At 42.5% G+C, this 21,602-nt stretch overlaps 1 protein-coding gene across 1 annotated transcript in view; it reads left to right on the plus strand.

Annotated features, from left to right (window-relative positions):
- The window catches only part of FHDC1 (FH2 domain containing 1), a 35,300-nt gene extending 16,652 nt beyond the window's left edge, over positions 1 to 18,648 (plus strand). The window contains exons 4-11 of the mRNA XM_007958606.1: positions 2,452 to 2,537; positions 2,633 to 2,733; positions 5,202 to 5,272; positions 5,357 to 5,464; positions 7,677 to 7,747; positions 10,044 to 10,161; positions 14,161 to 14,325; positions 16,600 to 18,648. Of these exons, the coding sequence (XP_007956797.1) occupies positions 2,452 to 2,537; positions 2,633 to 2,733; positions 5,202 to 5,272; positions 5,357 to 5,464; positions 7,677 to 7,747; positions 10,044 to 10,161; positions 14,161 to 14,325; positions 16,600 to 18,648 (2,769 nt within the window). The remainder of the gene's footprint in view (positions 1 to 2,451; positions 2,538 to 2,632; positions 2,734 to 5,201; positions 5,273 to 5,356; positions 5,465 to 7,676; positions 7,748 to 10,043; positions 10,162 to 14,160; positions 14,326 to 16,599) is intronic.
- The last annotated feature ends 2,954 nt before the right edge of the window (positions 18,649 to 21,602 follow it).

The following is a 21,602-nucleotide window of genomic DNA, read 5'->3' on the forward strand; positions in this document are numbered from 1 at the left end:
GACTGAAAACTGTGCTGTGATTTTTCAGCAGCTTTGCGCATGCTGCACATATGGTCTTATAAAAGGTACAACCTCACTGTGCCCCTGCCCATATATAGTGAATTGTTAAACTGTAGTTCAGAAGGGATCAGAACTCATCCGATGATTTTCTTAGTTCAGAAAGTAGGCACTGATTTGGGTTTAGCTAAATTGGAAATTCCATCTGCCCATATTTAGTAAAGCAGAAAATGGTAAGCTCACTCTTGGACCCTGAAGTTAGGGGAAATAATGCAATTCCATACATGACTATTTTCTGCCCATTTAAAAAAAAGTAGTCTTAAGGGCCATATTTAATACTAAGGTGTGAATTTACACTATTGCATTTTTTATTTTCAGATAATTAACATATTTCAGTTTCTGGATCTTTTCAAATACTCTCTCCTTTGTTTTTTAAGTGCTGCTTCCTATTTTTCAAGAGACTTAAAAATCATGTTTTTTTTTTTTTTATGGGAAAGAGAGTAGGCTTTCTAAAGAATAATAAAAAGTAGAAAGTGCTGGTTGGCAACAGTTAGCTGTAACAATACCCACCCACAGCCATTGAGTCGGTTCTGACTCATAGTAGCCCTGTAGGACAGAGTAGAACTGCCCCATAGGGTTTCCAAGGCTGTAAATCTTTATAGAAGCAGATTGCCTCCCCTTTCTCCTGCAGAGCGGCTGGTGGGTTTGAACTACTGACCTTTTGGTTAGCAGCTGAATGCTTTAACGACTATGCCTCTAGAGCTCCTTGTTGTATAATTTACTAGTATTAAGGTACTACTTATATAAGGTATTTTTGTTGGCTAATTCGCTATTACAGTGGACTTAAATTGGATTAATCCAGTTTTCTATGTGAGAACTTTTTCTGTGGGATGTGGAGACCTCTTTGCCCCATATCCACCTGCTAGCTGTTTGGCTGTATATCTGTGTCAGAACTCTTTTTTTTTTTTTTTCCCCTTTATTACAGTTGAAGGAATCTTTGTATATGTTTAATAACTTTAAGTTTAGTTTAATTATTTACAAGAGAATTAAGTACATTTTCATTGTAAACCTTTTAGGAATTAAAAATGAGTTTAAAAAAAAAAAAAACAGCTTATTGCCATCGAGTTGATTCTGATCATAACGACCCCCTTTGGATTTCTGAGGCAGTGAATTTTTACAGAAGTAGATTGCTCAGTCTTCCTTCCATGGAGTGGCTGGTGGATGAACTGCCAACCTTCTGGTTAGCAGTCAAATGGCTTAGGTACTATACCACCAGAGTGCCTTTAAAAAAATGAGTAGGAGAGGAAAATAATAGTCAACTATAGTCCTATCACCTGGTGTATGTATGGCCTTTATGTCTTCTTCCTGTGTATGTGGCATATGCATGGGAGGCCTGGAGGGACAATACAAAAAGAAAAAAGAAAAAAAATTGCCATCGAGTTGGTCCCAACTCATAGAGACCCCTCCTTGGGTTTCCAAGGTGGTATGTCTATGGAAGTAGATTGCCCAATCTTCCTTCTGAGGAGTGGCTGGTGGGTTTGAACCACCAGCCTTCTGGTTAGCAGTCAAAAGTGGACCGAAATGGTGTCTTAAGGTCCATACTGTTTTATTACTTGCTCTTTTCTTAAGGGGAAATCTTGATATTGATCTTTCGGTTGTTTATCACTTTTACTTTTTATGTTCCTGCTGGAGAGCCAGAGCATACTTGCCTCAAGCTACAGTAGTCCCTTCCTATGAATCTATTATATGTGAAGTAGAATTGGACAGAGAGGAGATCTATCTTAGACCTTATCCAGTCTAAGTATTTTACATACAAAATGCTCAAAGTAATAGCATTTCTTTCACTTGAGACTCAGTGATCAGACTCTTCTTTCTTCTCCTAAACAATGATCTCCCCTTCCAGATTATTACTAGAAAAAAAATGTCATCTTTAGGACTGGTCTTTCTTCAGTCCCTCTCTTTAGTAACATCCCTGAGGATTCTAGTGGCTTCAGCTCCCTGACTTGTAGGGGACTGAGCCCTGGTGGTGCAGTGATTAAGCATTTGGCTGCTAACAGAAAGGTCATTGTGGTTTGAACCTACAAACCACTCCGCTGGAGAAAGATGTGGCCATCCGTTTCTGTAAAGATTCCTCCCATGGAAACCCTATGGGGAAGTTCTACTGTCCTGTAGGAATCAACTCTATGGCAACAAGTGCAGGTACATCTCTACCCATATAAGTGACATTAGCTCCTGTCTTTCAAATTTATGAGTTTTTTTTTTTTTTTTTTTTTTTTAAAGAAATGGGTAAGTGTGATGATTTTCTTTACTGTTTTGGGTCTCCATTTGTATTCATTTAATTTAGTACTGAAGTCCTGTTTTCTTAGATGAATTCTGAAATAAAATTTAGAATAATCTAAACTTTTAATCCTAAATTATTTTTTTTTCTCTGCCTCCTTCTCATTTGTCTTTCAGGTAAAGAAATTAAAAACATTTAGTGGAGATGTGTCCAAGCTGTCACTGGCAGACTCCTTTATGCACTACTTAATCCAGGTGCCAAAGTAAGGACACAGTCTCTGATCATTGTTCTACACAGAGCATGATTTTTAAATTACTGACGTTCAATTCTACAGTTTTGTTTAAATTTGCTTTCCAGCTATTCACTTCGGATTGAAGCCATGGTCCTAAAGAAGGATTTTTTACCTTCATGTTCTTCTTTATACACAGACATAACAATTTTAAGAACTGCTACAAAAGGTAAGTTAACAGATGATCTTACATGCATTTGCTTTTATTAATTGCAGTAACAGTTTGTTGAAAAGACAATTCAATTAAAATTAGAAATGCAAAGTCTCATTTATGATACTCCCTAAAAAAATATGTGAGATGTTACCAGGGTTTATTTCTATTTAAGACACTTGACTGCTAACCAGAAGGCTGGCAGTTCAAACCCACCAGCCACTCCTCAGAAGGAAGGTTGGGCAATCTACTTCTGTAGTGATACTACCTTGGAAACCCAAGGAGGGGTCGCTATGAGTCAGATCCAATTTGATGGCACATAACAACAACAACAGCTAAATTTTAATTTACATGTTATCCTTCCATCAAAGGTTTCTTCTGTCTCAAGCTTCAGAGTAGACTTGTTGTTAGTGGCTCTTTCTTGCTCCTCTCCTGGGCTAGCTTTCTGTTTGTGTGGTGTGTATAGGGGGGAGTACATACACCCAGAATGGAAGCATTGGTTCAGTGGTAGAATTCTCACCTTCCAGGTGGGAGACCTGGGTTGGATTCCCGGTAAGTGCATCTCACACACAGCTACCACCATCTGTCATTGGGGGCTTGGGTGTTGCTGTGATGCTGAACAAGTTCAGTGGAGCTTCCAGACTGAAACAGACTAGGAAAAAAGGCCTGGCAGTGTACTACTGAGAACTGGCCAATGAAAACACTGTAGATCCCAATGGTGCTTTCTGCAGCCAATCATGGGGATGGTTTAGGACCAGGTAGCATTTCATTCCGTGGTGCCTGGGGTCGCCATGAGTCAAAGGCTGACTCAAATGGCTGTTAATGACAACAACAAATGCAAACACAAAGCCTGGGCTCCTGGGTCACCTTTTATCCTCCTGTGCTCTGGCCTTGCTTAGAGGCTTAGAGGCTTAGAGACCGACATCCTTTCCCCCTGACTTCTCATAGGCATCTCCAGCGTGACTCTTCTGCCAGGGTTCCTGATGTTTATTTCCTCTGTGGTCTTGTCTCCCACCTGCTTCCCCTTGAACCTAACATCTGGTGGGCTGTTTAAGTTTGAGAGAGGCAGGTGGATAATTTTCATTTCTTTGAACAACTCGTTAAATTGTCTGTCCCAGCTTGGATAGACTCCTCCCAGAGTTGCTGTGGTATCTTCTTCCATAGGGATGAGAGCTTTGGTTCCTGACATTTATAGAGTACTAAGAGTGCAGGCTTGGTACATTTGTGTTTGTTTCCTTCTCGTCTCTGTCTCTGAGGCAAATTCTCTCGCCCCTGCTGACCCTCACACTTTGTAGCATTCATCAGTGGCAGCCTGATTTCCCCTCAGTCATTTTCTGGATTTCTAGTCATTGTTGTAGAACTGTTTATCCCTATTTGGTTTTCCTGTTCATTTGCTCTGTTCTGTGTTGAGATGAAGCTTTTCTCTTTAACTCATCATATTTTCTTCACTTTGAAAGGAGACTAAGAAGTAAGAATTTTTCTTCTTTCAGTGTAGAAGCTGTTTCAAATTTCTTCCTATACTAATGCTTATACAGCACCTTTGGAAAGATTGCTTTTCTTGTCCAAATAGAGATGGAAGCATATGTTTTCATACTGAGCAATGCAAATTTGTGAGCACGTTAGAAACCGTTTCTTATCTGGTTACCCTTCAAAATCTGTCCTTCTTAGATAACATAAAATAGGCAATGATCCAAATAAATTTTTTTGAAAGCAATACCAAGCTTAAAGGAGAATGTTAACTTAAAAATATCATAGGTAACATGTTACTCTCTAAATATACTATAATGATCAGTTTTTCTTTTCAGTTTGTCAACTGCAATTTAAAAATTAATTATTGTTACTTACATAGAGGTTCAAAAAATTTGCTGTTCACATAATGAGTTGGCCAGTGTATTACAATGAAATGTTTTTCAAAGCCTTCAGCCAATCCAAATGAAATGCGTAGCTTTGAATAAAATAGAAAGGTTCCCTGGGCCCCAAGGGTTAGTGCTTTGCAAATTATTTACATGTCATCCTAGTGTGCTTATTTATTTATTTATTTTACCAACTTACTGGTCGTTGGCTAAACAAAGTATTGTTCTCTGTCAGTTTTCATATGCCATAAATATAGTCTCAAGGGTTAGTGGCTATGAAGTGAAAATTTAAAGAAATGACTGCTGAGAAGGAAGTTGTTTTTATAACACATTCTATGGCTTTTTCATTCGGCTTTTGTATTTTTCGTTCTTTGACATTTCCATCATGGGAGTGTTTTGTGACATGTAACCAGATTTGATTCCTAGTTAAATACTAGGACAAGGATCCCAATAGCAAATGGTCATTAGATGTATGCAGAATATGCTTCTTTATTGTTTTTTTAGCCTTTGTATACAGTTTGAGGTCAGTGCTTGCTTCACATACACTTAAGCGTGGATGTAGTAGTTGTCTTTTGCACCTTTTGAGCTGAACCCTTCTCTAAGCTACTGTAATGTGTTTGTTCTACTTGACAGAGTTGATGTCATGTGAAGAGCTATATTCTATATTACACTTGGTGCTCCAGGCTGGGAATATCATGAATGCAGTGAGTAAAATTTAAAAAAATATGTTGTGTTTTCAATTTTGGTATTTGTCTGTCTAAAGGTATCTCTTGATTTATCTTTTTCAGGGAGGGTATGCTGGCAATGCTGTGGGATTTAAACTGTCTTCTTTGCTCAAATTGGCAGACACAAAGGCAAACAAACCAGGGATGAATCTTTTGCACTTTGTGGCACAGGTATGTGGAAACGATTACTACAGAGAGAGAATGTGTGTGACTCCTCCTTGGAGATGGTGAAGTTTTTCCCAGACATAAGTAAGGTGGCATCAAGCAGAGTTAGGAAAGGGCTTGGTGTGTTCCAAAAAGGATCTGTTTGTAGAAGCACTGTTTACACATTCCTGAGTTGAGTGGTGCCTTGGGTTATAGGAGCAGAGAGAAGTAGAGGAGATGGAGAGTGGGGAAGAGAGATTGGTGGAATTAGATTATGATCGACTCACGTGCCAAAGCTGAACAACTTGGATTTCATGTTTTAGCAACAGGGAGTCAATAGAAATTTGTGCATGGCATAATGGCATGACCAGGTTTGTTTTTTTGTGTTTAGGAGTGAGGCAGCATGGAAGATGGGTTGGAGTAGAGAAAGAACTAGAAATATGGATACCACTCAGTAGAAATTGGCTCTTATTATTTGATGACTGTGAGGAGTGTAATGGCCATAGAGATGCAGAGGAGAGGAATGTTTATTAAGATTTTAGGAAGTCAAACTGACTAGATTTGTGGCCAGTTAGAGGTAAAGAGTGAGGAAATCAGAGCAATTAAAAAGATCACGTCCTTCTTTCGTCAGCCATGGACAAAGTTATATCTTTATTGTTAAATTAAATTGTCTCAAATAACTTATTGTACTGATTTTTTTCTTTCTGTCTTCTTGGAATCAGCTTGTTTTGACATCCATCATGTAAACAGAGCTTTAATTTGGGAAGGAAGTGGTGCTAGATGGGTGTTACGACTATGAGCTTTAGAATGAGACAGGACTGGAGGCAGATTTCGACTTGTCCTTTATTAGCTGTGCTGTTCTCAGACAAAGAAAGTTAAGCTTTAAGACCCTCAATTTCTACCTCTAATAATGAGGATAGGGTACTCCCAGTTACTGTCCAACTGACTCTGACTCATGGTGATCCCATGTGTGTCAGAGTAGAACTGTGCTCTATAGAGATGTCAGTGGCTGATTTTTCAAAAGTAGATTGTCAGAAGTATATGTGAACTGCTGTATGGAAAGTGAATTTGCTCTGTAAATCTTCACCCAAATCACAATTAAAAAAAAAAAAAAAAGTAGATTGTGAGGTCTTTATTCCAAAATATCTCAACTACCAACTCAAACCACCAGCCTTTCAAGTTAGCAGCCCAGCATGTTAATCATTTGCACCACATAGGGAGGGACTTCAGGGGAGAGTGATACCTTCCTAAAAATAAAGTAATTGAGAGGGCTGAAGGAGATAACTCCAAAAAGTGCTTACTTAGCTCAATGTTTGGGCTATAGCAAGCTCTCCATAAATAATAAGTACTATTATTGCTTCAGGGAGCTTCTGGTGGCGTAGTGCCTAAGGCATTTGACTGCTAACCAGAAGGCTGGGGATTCAAACCCATCAGCCACTCTACGGAAGGAAGACTGGGCAATCTACTTCTGTAAAGATTTACCACCTCAGAAACCCATGGGGGTCTCTGAGTCGAATCAACTCTGTGGCAGTGAGTTTGGTTTTGGCTTATTATTGCTTCAGAATAATCTTCAAAGACGGAAGACAGGTTTCACTCAGTGCTTAACTGACAAGTTAATTTGCAGAACATGAAAACATGGAGTGTGTTTCCTTATCCAGAGTGGATTGCAGATATTTCTCTGGCAGAGCTCTTTGAGATCCATGTATCCAGTCACTCTGTGTCACTTGGTTCCTGCCCATCAAAAGTTTCCTTAGTTAGTAATTGCTCCCCTCTCACCTGCCTTCCTCCTCTCACCCTCTGAATGGGTGAAGAATCCAAGCACCTTCATGGCAAATGCACCTTCTGATTAAACTCGGCTAGAAAACTGGTTTAGCAGCTGAAGGTATCTCAATCATGTTAAAGGCATACTTGTAGGTATGGGTGGTATTTAAGCAGGATATATTGGATTCTCTTAGAAACAATGGGCCCTGCTAAGCTGCCACCTCCTTCCATTGAGTTTTAATGCACATGAATTGTATTTCAAGTCAGAAGAAATTGCTCTGGGAAGTTAAATGCATCTTGAGAGTAGGAGAGTTCTGGTAAATCTTACTAAGAATATCAGAGTTCATGTCTCAGTGAATTGCTTTGAATACATCAGCCATAAAAATGGGAACAGTGATTTTAAGTCTCCTTCAGGCCCTAGGAAAATTATTTCCTTCCAATTTTCTTCATTAGTGATAAAATTCTGTTTTTGTTCCAGGAAGCCCAAAAAAAAGATGTCATTCTTCTAAACTTTTCAGAAAAATTGCATCACGTTCAGGAGGCTGCTAGGTAAGCAAGAAAGACTGACAATGAATTGTGAATATTCAAGAGTTTTTCAAACTGCCTTCTTATGACAACTCAAGAATATTTACAAGCTTTTTGATTCAAGTTGTAACTTTAAAAACTTGTTGAAGTTTCAGGTCTTTTCATTGGCTTATGGAAGTGTGTGTGCACCTTTGAATTTGAGGGGTTTGAAAAATTAATCTTTGTTTTTAGTCTTAAAAAATATTGCAGCCTATTCTAATGAGTATCATCAGTGTGAAAAAAATATGGATTAAAAACTTCAAATCCCTCCCCACCCAAAACATAGAGCTCTAACAACACAGCCTATTACTTTGGAGTTCTTATGCATCACTTCTAGGGCCATAAATCACTGTTTCCTTGTAGAACCTAACATGGTACATTTATTTTCTATTGCATTAGAAGGAATTGGAACCATATCAAGAGCTGTGAAAAGATTTCTTTTTAAATTAGTCACTGACCTCTACAGAGAAAGTATCTACTAAACATAAAGCTCTATTTATATCACTCTAATTTGTTTCTGATCATAATTAACATGTATTTTAATGTAGTTACAGCCTATGGATATTTGCTATTTTGAGTTCTGCTTTTTAAAATTTACAATACATAGCCACTGTTCAGTGTCCACTAACTCTCTCCTGGGGGGGTGGGGGGCAGGGAGCCCTGATTCGTAGCATTTGCTAATTTCCATGATGTAAATACTGCTACTGTGGCTCATTTCAAGCTGTCAGTGTGATATTACTGAATGCAGAGGTAGGAAGAGATACCTATAGTTGGCTTTTGTGAGTTGGCTTCAGCCCACAAAATTTCATGTATCAACTCACTTCATATGTTTTTTATTTTGAGCATCTACACAAAGTCCTGGTAGATATAAGCCATATGCAAATAGGAACGATTTTTAAATCTTCCCTTTGTCATTGGCCAGAAACCAAAACCAGTTGCCATCAAGTCAGTTTAGACTCATGGCAACCTCATGTGTGTGAGAGCAAACCTGTGCACCCTATGGTTTTCATTGACTGACCTTTTAGGGAGTAGATTGCCAGGCCTTTCTTCCAGAGTGCCTCTGGGTGGACTTGAACTGCCAACCTTTTAGTCAGTAGCCAAGTGTGTTAACCATTTGCTCCACCCAAGGACTCCATTGTTGGCCACAGTCTCATTATTAGTGACTCTCTACACATCTAACCAGATTACATGTCTGAACCAAAGTGGGATTATCATTTCCAAGGTGTATGGAGTTCAAAATTCATGTTTATAGATGATCAGATTCTTCTCCAAAAAGAATGGGCATCTTATAAGATATAAACTATTTTGTTTTTTAATTACTAAAAGAAATGTATATAAGAATATTATTACTCTGCCTAGTATAGAAATATTACTAGAGCCATATTGAGAGAAATAACCATTGAAACTCTTTAAACTTACATTTCTGGTTAGAATTAGTTGGGAAAGTTTAGCTACAGGTTCTCTTAGAAAAACTCTTAATAAGTTTTGCTTGTTTGAAAGGTAGGGTAAGTACAAACAGATCACAGATGGGTGCCAATAACCAGTGAAGGTGGAAAATGTTTTTGTACAAAGGAAAATAACATTGACAATGGGAGCATGAAAGCATCTTAATTTATGAATTTGCTAACTGAATTTCACTGGGATTTTAAGTTTCACTTGTTCACTTTACCAGGTGACAAAAATATCACTTGTGTTCTACTAATCTTGATTTAGCGTATGTAACAAAAGCATTGTCATTGATCCTACCATTTCTTTACAGAATTGTTAGTTGTGTGTTATTTCTCTATAAAATATAGAATGCTGGCTTCACTGTCTGTGGCAAGCAAGGGGACGTCGGGAGTCCCAGCATTTCTGCATCACTCTTCATATCCTGATGACCAACATATGTTGCCTTGACTTTGGTTCTTTTGAGTTAGAGCTTTCTTTTGTGTTTAGTGAAGAGAAAAGTTTCAGTCTCAGAGTCCTGCTGGCCTTTAGTTTTTAATGCTGTTCAGACCACGTTGGTGAAGATTTTTAAAAGTTGCATGGTTTTGATTATCTCAGCAGCAAGAGCACAGGTACAGCCTGCTTTCTTTGAACCAGGGTATGTCTTTAGGAAGGAATCACCTCTTAAGAAAACATAAAGAGAAGCTCACACCATCTAAGTGCAGGTAGATAAGTGTAATCATGGTAGCTCTCCCCTTCTGGTTCTGAGGTTGACCAACGATTGGTCTTTTTGATGTACCCACATGACACATGGCTTCCTTGTGCCAACTGCCCACTCTCCCCTTTCTTCTTTTAGATTATCTCTCGATAACACAGAGGCAGAGCTGCACTCACTGTTTGTCAGGACAAAATCTCTCAAGGAAAACATCCAACGGGATGGAGAACTTTGCCAGCAGATGGAAGATTTCCTTCAGGTTTGTAGGTGACTTGAGTCAATCCCTCTAATTTAATTTTCCAGCAATACCACCAAGGCTGGTTAAATTTGCATATGTGTGTTTGTGGAAGAGAAAGGTTCTCATTCATATTTTTCCCCTAAGTTAGTGAAAAAAAAAACAACTTTGTAATTTAATGCCCATTCTTTGCTGGGTGTTTTTTGTTTTTTAAAGAGGACATTGAATATTGTTTAAAACTAAGAAATTTGTTTAGGGTTCAGGCCTCTATTTATCATTGTTAATTTGCATGTTCAGCCTAGTGAACTGGTATCGGCATAGGGTGCTTTTGGTTGGTCTATGTGTGGCAACTCGAGTTTTAGTTCTTAACCACGATTTAGGAGTTCCTGTCACCCAGTCAGACTTTTGGAAAACAGAATGAAATTCCACAGAAACCTTAGACACACCTTAAAACCTGGGCTGTTGCACCTTCATTGCTTTTCATTGAAGAAACAAGCTACATCTTTGGCATGTTTTATAATGAATGTTTTATCATAGGAGCAGTAGAATGCACAATAGGTTTGTCTATCAACACCCAAATACATTAGCCCTACAGGGTGTGTCAGGAGCCATTCCGAATAACATCAACAAAAAACAGCAGAGTGAACATGTTTGTGACAGCTCATTGTGACTCACTAATTACATAGTCTGACGTACTTCTTTTATCTTCCTTATTTAAAAAAAAAAAAAAAAAGATGACACTGTCTTACACTTTTAGTCTTCAGTGAAACTGTGTGCTTCCTTACGTATTGTTAGTGCTTTGAGACTTGCAAGGTAGAATCCATGTGACAAGGCTGCCCTTGGAACGAGGAAGAAACAGTGTGCTTTGAAAGTTGTACCAACCTGAGGCTTTAGTCATAATTAGCTACATCAAAATATTCTGAGTGTTTCTGGTGACAGCAAACGTTTGATTTTGCTTTGGTTCTGCCATGAGTTGATTTTTATTATTAAACGTGTTCTGAATTTTATTTTAAATATTTCCAAATCTGATTTTCCATTTAAAGTGAGAAGTTTTTTTTTCACAATGTGAAACAACACACCAAGCACCACCATCACAAGCACTTAAATAGTAAGCATATTTGGGTACAGAAAACAAATTCAGAAATTCAAGAATAAGAACCATAACACATGAAGATTAGACTTCTAAATGTTTTATTTCCATAGTGCCTATAAATACTAATAATCTTACACTAAATATTAGTGCAGAAAATTTATGATTACCAGTTCTGCTCCTTAAAGGCAACATTTTCTTAGCTTTTGAAAGTCTTCCAGCAATCATTTTTATATCTCTAGATAAAATGTTTCTCAAAGCCATGTTGTTTATTTTTCTTAAGGGTTTTTTTTTTTTTTTTGAATAGGCGAGATAAAACTTTTTAAGGTTGGTTAAGGTTAGGTCATGAAGGGCTCCAGTGCCAGTTTGGAAACTTTGGGCTTTATGCTCTCAGCAGTTGGGAGCCACTAAAGGTTTGTGAGCAGAAAAATGACAGGAATTCATTTTTGTAGATCTATTTCAGTATTTTAACCCTTTGGGCAAAAAATATTTTGTGAATTAACTTGGGACCTTGGTCCCTACCAGATAGTTAGAGATGTAAAGTTGAATGTGATGCTTCAACTGTTAATCTGTTGTCATTCACATTTTGCCAGTGTAGCTTCGGACTTTTTAGTTTGTGGCCCTAATCAGGTGGAAATGGTTTAAAAACTAACTCTTAGCAAATAATTCTGAGATTGATTGTTGTTCAGGTCTATGTTTAGAATGTTTCATTTTTCCAAAGTCTAAGGGAGACTTCAGTGCCTTTAATTTTTTTTCCATCCTGGTATTCTGTCAGTCCCCATAGGATCTTGAGACATATGAGGTGGAGTTAAGCTTCCATGTAGATTCTTGTCAGGAGTCCTATTTTTCTGCAGTTGAGCTGTTCTTGGCTGGAATCCATCCTTTCCTCTGTGATAGAATGACAGGCAAAGATTTATCCTTTCATTAATACCCTTTTCTCCATAAAGAAAAATACAGCATGAATGCACACACTGCCTTGGGGCTACTGACTCAGATGGTTACTTTTTCTGGTATTTGGTTTCCTAAATAGTTTTGGTTCCTTACTACCTCTTGAATGTGTTTGGTGTTGAGAAGAGGGTTGTTGAGGGGGAAGGCGTGTTGGAGTGGGTGGGAAGTGGTGAGTCTTATCCACATTTCTCTTTAGGGTCTGTAGCTCTCCAAGCACGTTCAAGCAGTGAGCCCACTACTTGAAGGAGGCAGCCTATACCTTTACCATTTCTTGGGCCCATCCCCCTCACTCAAAAAGAAGTTTTTCAAAGATAATCTCTTTTTTTTTTAACATGATACATGAGATTTCATAAAATAAAATACTTCATACATTCCTCTTTCATACAAGCTCTATCCACCAATGAAAAAGAAAGTAACATAAGACTTGGGAGAGGGGGCTGCTGTGGCTGCTAATATGTTCCTCCCTGTAATCACCACACCTCCTCATTGCAACTCAGCATTACTACCTGTCACTGAACTGTGGTCAGAGAAGTGGCTTTGTGAACCTTGAATATGGTAGGTCTCCATCCTAAAAGGGTTGGGAACTCCTTGGAGGAAGGCAAGCTTCTTTGATTCCCACTTCTTTGTGAAGGCAGAACCAGAATCTACAAGGACCTTTAGGACCTATTTATACTTGAAGAATTGGAAAAAAACAAAGAATTACAGGGAAGTAATTAATAACCATGAGTACCCATCAGAATCTTCTAAAAAGTTTTAATAAAATAACAGTGCACTCCCAACATATTAGGAGCTCTGGTAGCATAGTGCCTAAGGCACTTGACTGCTAACCAGAAGGCTGGCAGTTCAAACCCACCAGCCACTCCTCGGAAGGAAGGTTGGGCAATCTACTTCCGTAGTGATACCTCCTCGGAAACCCAAGGGGGAGTCGCTATGAGTTGGGTCCAACTCAACGGCACATAATAACAACCAAACCTGTTAAGCTGTGTGGGTGGGGTACAAGCATGTGATTATTGAAGAAGCTTCCTTGCTGACTTGGAGCAGGAGCTTTGGTTAAGAAGCCTTGGCTGGGATATTAGTTTAGGCACCTGGGCTTTAGCCCTTTGGGAATAATGCATGATCCTGATATGCCCATTCAGGGTTAAGTTTAAACACCCATTCACCCTGGCAAAAATGACAGTTTGTCAATTAGATAAGTGACTTCACCACGCCTCCTCATTGCAACTCAGCATTACTACCTGTCATTGAACTGTGGTCAGAAAAGTGGGTTTGTGAACCTTGAATATGGTAGGTCTCCATCCTAAAAGTGTTGGGAACTCCTTGGAGGAAGGCAAGCTTCTTTGATTCCCACTTCTTTGTGGAAGCAGTAGGAAAACCAAACCCCAAACCCGAAGCCATTGAGTCAGTTCTGACTCATGATGGGCCCATGCATTACAGAGTAGAACTGTGTTCCATCAGGCTTTCTTGGCTGTGATCTTTACAGAGGCAGATTGCCAGGCCTTTCTTTTGCAGTACTGCTGGGGGGGGTTTGAATCAACAACCTTTAGGTTAGTTGGGCACAAACCAATTATACCACCCAGGAACCTTTGGCCAGTGGAAGGCTTCAGTTCTAAGAGAGAGAAGAACAAATTGAGAGTGGATCACCCTTAATAAAAAATAAAAAAACAGCTGTATGCCTATGTATTTTTTTCAATGACATTAAAGATAAAGATTTTGTGAGTGGCATTCTATAGTTAAAACTCTTAAATCTATTTTGTGGCTTCTAACCTTCACACAGAAGAGGTTCACCTTTCTTCCTTGAGGTTTTGTTTGGGTTGAATTATTTTCCTTTTGGCATTGAGTGTACTGGTCTCACAATAAGCCTGCCTTTCTCCGAGACCTGAAATTGAACCCAGGGAACATGTCTTCCCAGGCACCAGACAAAACACCAAGTGCCCCATCCACTGACCCTGTTTACCTCAGTGTGTGCTTATTTGTTTTCTCTGCAGTTTGCTGTCGAAAAGCTGACAGAACTGGAGCACTGGAAACAAGAGCTTCAGCGTGAGGCCCACACCCTTATAGATTTTTTCTGTGAAGACAAAGAAACCATGAAACTGGATGAATGTCTTCAGATATTTAGAGACTTCTGCACCAAATTCAACAAAGCAGTTAAGGTATGGCTGATGACACCTCTCTCTTTTCACAGTTGTTTGGAATTTTCTTTTTCTTCTTCCTGACTCATTCCTCTGCCCATGGCAGAAAGATGGTTCAACATTTCCATGCTCTAAGGAAATTCTGGCCCAGGTGGCATTGCCAGGCTCTGAACTGGGATTACAGGGAAGCAGCTCTGCCTTCCCAGCCCCAAGGCTTCCATGGCATCAGGAGTCTGGCATTTGGCTGCCTTAGATACTTTGCTGCTTATACCAGCTCTCTGGCTAATTCCCAAAAAGAATTTTGTTAGTAGAGTTTATTTATGAAGGCAGCAATAATATCTAAAGATTTCTTTGAAGATCATGAGTATCTTTCTCACCTGCCTCTCCAGAGGAGAATTTCCTCTTTCAGGGAGACTTGTTGCAACGGGGTGATTGGAAAGCCGTCTCTCCCGTTTTGAGTGTCATGACCGTGGTGTGGTCTTAGCACATGGGAGCCAGAGCCACTGACAGCTTCACACACAACAGGCACTTTTCTTGCCCTTCGATCACCCCACCCCAGTGATCTCTGAGTTCATGGCGGAAGCCAGAAAACTCTCTGGGTTGCTTGATACCGCAAACAAAATGCTTACCTGCCTATTAAAAACAAAACAAAATAACTCACATCCCTTCATTTCAGGTGATGAGGAGGAACCAAATACTAGAGGGTTCTCTGCCCCATGTTTAAAGTGCCGATCTGTCCCTAGCAGAATTTCTTTTAGGACTGTCCACTTTCCCTCGAGCCTGCAGTAGCCCAGAATTACTTTGAGTTCTCTATTCTCCTTTCTCCATTCAGCTCAAAGAAAGAGGCCCAGCCTGTAGCCACGTTTACACTCCTCTCTCCAAGCAGTGAGCTCAGCTGGGGAGTCGGCCGTGGCCTGGTAGAGGCCAAGTTGGCTCTGCTGAGGTCCTCACTCCCAGTCAGAATTCTGCAGGCCAACGAGGCCACCTGCATGATGCTGTCAGCACAGCTGTCCTGAGAGCCAGGAGTACCCCACCCCCCACCCCAGGCCTCCTTGAAAGCAGGGGCCTGAGAGACTCAGGGAGGTTTGAGGAGGCTAGAGATACAGGAGGAGCCAAGAGTCAGAGGAGAGAATCCTGGCCAGGAGAGCCCAGCCAGAGCCTCACAGAAACTTGGAAGGGAAATTCCACCATTTGAGGAAATTGATCTTCAAGTAAAAAGTGCTAGTGATAAGAGATTTGGGTTGTGAAAGCCATGCATTTATGTGACACAAATATATTGAAAGTGCAATAAAGTCTGCTTTTGGAGTGTGTGCTTGTTTGGGGTCAGTTTTGCTGGGGAGGGGTGGGTGCTTTGGAGAAGAGCGAAAGGTAGAGGGATTTGTAAAGCACACCTGCTCCTCTTCCTCTTCTCTGATTATGGGAACAGAGGCGTGGCCTAGGGTGGGATATGAAGTTAGCTCCTCTGCTGGGGTGGGCAGCTGGCAGAGCCACCTTAGCATTTGTGGTGTTTGTTTACCAGACAGCAGAGAACAGGGCTTTGAAAGGCATCTCTTACCATCTTGGGTATAACTTTGTGCATCCAAATCATTGTTAAGTAGAATGTACTGCACATAAGCATGCATGTGTGTGCACACATGTCCATGCAACACGTAAGTAAAATTTTAACACCTTTCTAACATCCATTGTGTTTTTCCTCTCTAAATCATTGCCACTGAGTCAATTTCAACTAATAGTGATCCCTGTTGGGCTTCCAAGGCGGTAAATCTTTACAGAAGTAGATTGCCCTGTCTTTCTTCTGTGGAGCAGCTGGTGGGTTTGAATCGCCAACCTTCTGGTTATCAGTCAAGTGCCTTAGGCACTGTGCTACCACAGCTGTCTAAATAGCAAATGCACTTTCCTGGAAGTTCTCTCTGTCTTGCTCTACTTAGAAACCAACTTGAGCTTCCTTGGAGTTGAAGCACCAAGCATATGTGGAGTCACAGACCACACCAAGGGGAGAATGTCTTGACTGGAAAGCTGAAAGTTGGGTCCAGGAGCTCAGATGGCAACATGAGACAGATGGTTGGGATGGGCCTACTGTGCTTCTGCAGTCAGATCCCCAGGTAGCTGTGGGAGAACTTACCCCTTCCTGCACACACACGTGTGCAGAAGTACACGTACTCTCAGTGAAGAACACGGCCCAATTAGAGCAGGATGCCATATCCCCCTCTCTGCCTGCGCCTCTCACTGTAGTCATAGGGCACGTGGCTCCCACATAGCTCATGCATCTCTGGGTTTCTCTCCACCTTCATTCAGGACAACCGGGACCGAGAGTTGCAGGAGCTGAGGCAGCTGCAGCGACTGAGGGAACTGGAGCAGAAGCGACGTTCCTGGGCAGCAGGGGAGCTCGGGGGGTTTGGCCGGAGCAGCAGTGAGAATGACGTGGAGCTGTTGACCAAGAAGGGTGCAGAAGATTTGCCCCCTTTCCTGCAGCCGAGGTCCATCAGCCCCTCCTACCGGCCTCCCAACACCCGCCGCTCCCGCCTCTCCTTGGGCACCTCTGCTGACCGGGAGCTGCTGACCTTCCTGGAGAGCTCCACTGGTAGCCCAGAGGATCCTACCAAATCTAACAGCTTGCCCCGGAGCAGCACCCGGCAGGCCCAGCCCACAGTAGCCTGGATGGAGCCTGGAGACCTCAATTCCAACCTTGCACACAGACCTCAGACCTTGGGGGGCCAAGAGGAGGCCTCCAGACCACCCTCAGTTTGGCAGAGCCAGCTTCCAGCCCCATTGCCTGAGGACCTTGGCTCTGCCTTCCCCCGAGCACGGCGAGGTGGAGTCAGCATCCTGCGGAAGAGGAACAGTGAGCCAGTGGGCCTGGGTCCAAGCCGGTCTCCGCCACTCTCACCGCTGGCTCTAGGGATTAAGGAACATGAGCTGGTAACAGGGCTGGCCCAGTTCAACCTCCAGGGCTGCAAAGGCCTGGAGGAGATGCCCCAACTGGCTGTGAATAATGTCAGCCCTGTGGAACTAACCTCTTTGCAGGATGGGAGCCTGCAGTCCCTTGGTAGTGGCAACTGCAGCCTGACCCCTGGTGACAGAGGTTCCTGGGAGGGTCTTGGTCCAGCCCTGGAAGATGGCAGGGCTGCCGCTGACCAACCCGGCAGTGTGGCTGTGGTGTCTGTGGGTAACAATGACCCTGAGAACAAAGATCCGGGGCCTCTGTTCTACATCTCGGACACCACTGACTGCTCTCTGACTCTGGACTGCTCAGAGGGGACTGATTCCAGGCCTGGGGGTGGGGACAGGGATGGCTCTGTGTCCTCTGGGGCTGGGGAGATGGGGGGCAGCCAGGTCTCCAACCCTACTTCCAGCCCCCCTGGGGAGGCCCCTGTTTCTGTCTCCCAGAAGAGTATGCCCAGCTGCAAGGGTGGCCTTCCCCGGGACAGAACCACGAAAGGTAAAGATGTGGCAGTGCCAAAGAGAAGTTCCCTCAAAGAGGTCTCCCCAGGGGCCTCCAAGCCTGGCAGCATTCGGAAGAGCCAGGGGTCAGTGTCCAAGCCGGTGCGAACCTTGAACTCCTCTGAGAACGAGAGTATGCGGAAGGTTGTGCCCATATCCAAGTCAAGCAGGGGGCCTGGGAGCTGGAAGCGGCCTGAGCAGCCATCCCGGGTACCCCCCCGGGAGACCCCCAGTAGCACAGACACATTGTTGCGCCGGAGCTCTGTGCGAGGGCCCTTGGACACCTTGCCCAGGAGGCCCTCCTCAGGGGCCGAGGCCACTGTGCGGGAGGAGCAGAAGCTGCAGCGGGTCAGCAGTGGCTCTGGTAGCACCCGTCTGCTAAGGGAGCCCCTCTTGCAGCACCGGAGCGCTCTCAAGAAGCCCAGCGCCAAACCCCTCAGGAATGTGCCCAGGCAGAAGCCTGAGGAAAATAAGATCTGTCGCTCCAACTCCCAGGGTCCTGAGACCCCTGAAGAAGAGCCCAAGACTCCGCCAGCCCCTACCCTCCCTCGTGCCCCAGCCCCTGTCCCCAACTTTGCCCGAAACACGGTGGCCTCCTCATCGCGGTGCACGAAAACAGAATCCTCTCCTGTGACCAAAGCCCCTGGCATCACTCGGACAGTCTCACAGCGGCAGCTGAGGGTCAAGGGCTGCCCTGAGGATGCCTCTCCCAAGGACAGCAGCACCCTGAGGCGAGCTAGTAGTGCCCGCACCTACAAAAAGTGCCCAGAGTCTGCTGAGAAGCCCAGTGCCAATACAGGGTCCCCTCTGAAGGGCAGAGGGGCCGGGGAGAGGGCCTCCCTCAGACTGAAAGACTCAAATCGGACCACACTGGGGAAGATACTGAATCCCTTGTGTAAATGATTTGTCGTGTCCTGGGGTCTGGATGGTGTGGGAAGTTTCTGGGATGAGGGCAGGGAAGAAGCCAACACTGGATGTCTTTGTTCCACATAGAGCAATCCTCTGGTGCCACTTGCTAATGGTCTTGTCACTAAAGGTACAATCTTGGAGGCGCATAGACTCTGGCCTGCTGTGTTGACTCCTGCTGTAAAATCCTAAGTCTGAATGTACGTTTACTACTGTGATGGAACAGCATCTCCCTCACACACGCACAATGGTTTGCAGGTTGAGGGTGTGTATGAGCGAATCCCCCTCGTCCTCTGGCTCGGAGAACAAAGATCCAATGAAACACTTGGAGTGTAGATGGCATTCTTATGTAACAAGTAAAAAAACATTTTTGGCCAGTTTTTATATATCAAAGACTTATTTTAATATTATGAAAACTTATTAGTTGGTTTCTTTTCCAGAGTGAAATGCTTCCCAGGGGGGTAAAAATATGCTTCATATGAAGATATTTCAATCTGCCTTTGTTCCCTGGCCTCAGGATCCCACCTGCCCTCACGCCACTGTCATCTGTTGGCAGCTGGACTTCCCTGCAAGCCCTTGAGGGTTCTGTGGTCAGCTCCATCTCTTTGAAGAATTACTGGCCTGCTCATTTCTCTTTGTGTAACTTTGGGTGAAGGTTCTGCGTGTGAACAGGAGGGGAAGTTGGGCTCTAGGAGCAGAAATTGGACACTCCCTCCTATGTGGTCAAGGCAAGCACTGTGGACAGAGGAGGAAGAGCCACGTAGGTTATGAAGTTGGGGTTTCCAGATGCCCAGGGCCTCTAGCTGCAGGACAGGCCTCACCTGGAGACAGGGGACAGCCCCTAGTAGAATGTTGGGTTTTCCAGAATTTAGAAGTGCTGTATTTTAATGGAAGGCATCTGTGGCGGTTCATCTGAGCACATCTCGCCCAGTGCATGGCTTCGCATCTGTTGTAAAACTCAGAAGGCTGCTATGGCTTGTGTTCACTCTGTTTACAGGGGAGGATAAACCTTGTCTCCCAGTCTTCTCACCTCTCCTCCTCCTCCTCTCTTCTCTTTGCCTCTACTTAGCCCTTCTTTTCTAATGTGACCTGGAGCTAGGGACTGTCTTTCTGTCCTAACCATTATATGCTTCAATGTTGGCATCTGTTCCTTGGTACCAAAAAACCCAAACCTGTTGCAGTTGAGTTGATTCTGACTCATGGCAACCCCATGTGTTACAGAGTAGGACCACTCTATAGGATTTTATTGGCTAAAACCTTTATGGAAGCAAATGGCGAGGCCTTTATTTCAGGGTGCCACTGTGGGTGGGAGTTTGAAATGTCAGTCTTTCAATTAGAGAGCAAACCCTTTACATCACTCAGGGACCTGTTCCTTGGTATGTTGTTAGGTGCCATCGAGTCAGCTCCGACTTATAGTGACCCTTTGTACAATAAGAGGAAACACTGACCAGTCCTGTGCCATTATCACAATCCTTTGTATGCCTGAGCCCATCATTGCAGCCACTGTGTCAGTCCTTCTCATTGAGGATCTTTCCCTTTTTTTTTTTTTTGCTGACCCTCTGCTTTACCAAGCATGATGTACTTCTCCAGGAAATGATCCCTTCTGACAATGTGAGCAAAGGTGAGATGAAGTCTGACCATTCTTGCTTCCAAGGAGCATTCTGGCTGCACTTCCTCCAGGACAGATTTGATCGTTCTTCTGACAGTCCTTGGTATGATGGTTTTTAAACCCTAACAAAAGCCAAATGAAATTTTTAACAGACAAACTTTAAAAAAAAAATAGCCCTTAGATGAATTTATATCATCAGGAAAAATTAAGAAGAAGTCAGGCTTCCTTCAAAAGGAAAGGGAAATTGCACTTCTGCTACCCAATAACCATTTTACTACTTCCATCTGAAAATAACTGGGAAGTGGGAGAAACTTTTTGTTTTTTAAAAGTTGCCCTTTTCCCCCCACTTTTGTTCATTTATTGGTAAAACTTCATTTTAGATCCAACAATGGTAGAGAGATTTAGGCAAATATGATATATTTGTGGTGAATTCATGTGATCAACACCATGACTTCTGTCCTATAGAATGTTGCCTTCCATCTAAATTAGTTGGAAACGTTGAGCAGCCATAAATCAGCTAAATAGAAAAAGTAAACTCTGTTGGTGAAGAGGTAAGGCACTTGATCACAAAACCTCTTGTAGAATAGCCTTGGGTATTTCCACCACCTGAATAAACCTAAGGATTCATATATTCAACCAGATGGACAAAAACTTGGAAAACATAAGAGTCCATGAGTGGTGGGAGATGAATGAGTGAGTTGGTAGGTTTGTGGATTTGTAGATAGTGAAAGGGTGGGGTGCCACTCCACTGCTGATGCTATGGGACTTTGGCAAGTCACTTCTTCTCGGCAAGCCTCTGTTTTCTAGTCTACAGAAGTAGGGGCCCCTCAATGATTGTGTGCAAGGGCCCTTCCAGCTCCAAGAGTCCAAGTCATCTATTCCTCTGCCCTGAGTCAGCTTCTCAGAACCAACCCCTAGCATCTTTAAAGCAAAAGCCTTATTTAAAGGCCTGCTCAGAAGAAAGCACTTTCAGAATGAGTTGTTGCTTTAAAACCTAATAATAAGCTGAGTTTCCCGAGAAGTGGTCTTTTACTTAGCCCTGTGTACAACTTCTGTGTGTGCATCTGTGTGAGCAGGTGATCATTTTATTACCTTTTATTGGTAGTAAGCTTGGAAAATAATTTAAGTATATAAAATGGATAAATGTAAATAAGTTTCTATATAAATTTGTTTAAGATGAACCGAACGTATTTAATGGTCCATTTATATGTTCTTTTACATAATAAGAATTTTAATAAAGTTCCTGTTTATGGGAGTTGGGTCTTATCCTCAGCTTTTTCTGTTGTTATGCTTGTATGATCCTGGCATGAGATTATTTCATTTCCTGCACAGAGGGAAGATG

Source organism: Orycteropus afer, unplaced genomic scaffold, assembly GCF_000298275.1.
Source record: "Orycteropus afer afer isolate SDZICR_OR568_19922 unplaced genomic scaffold, OryAfe1.0 scaffold01036, whole genome shotgun sequence".
NCBI classification, from domain to species: Eukaryota; Metazoa; Chordata; class Mammalia; order Tubulidentata; family Orycteropodidae; genus Orycteropus; species Orycteropus afer.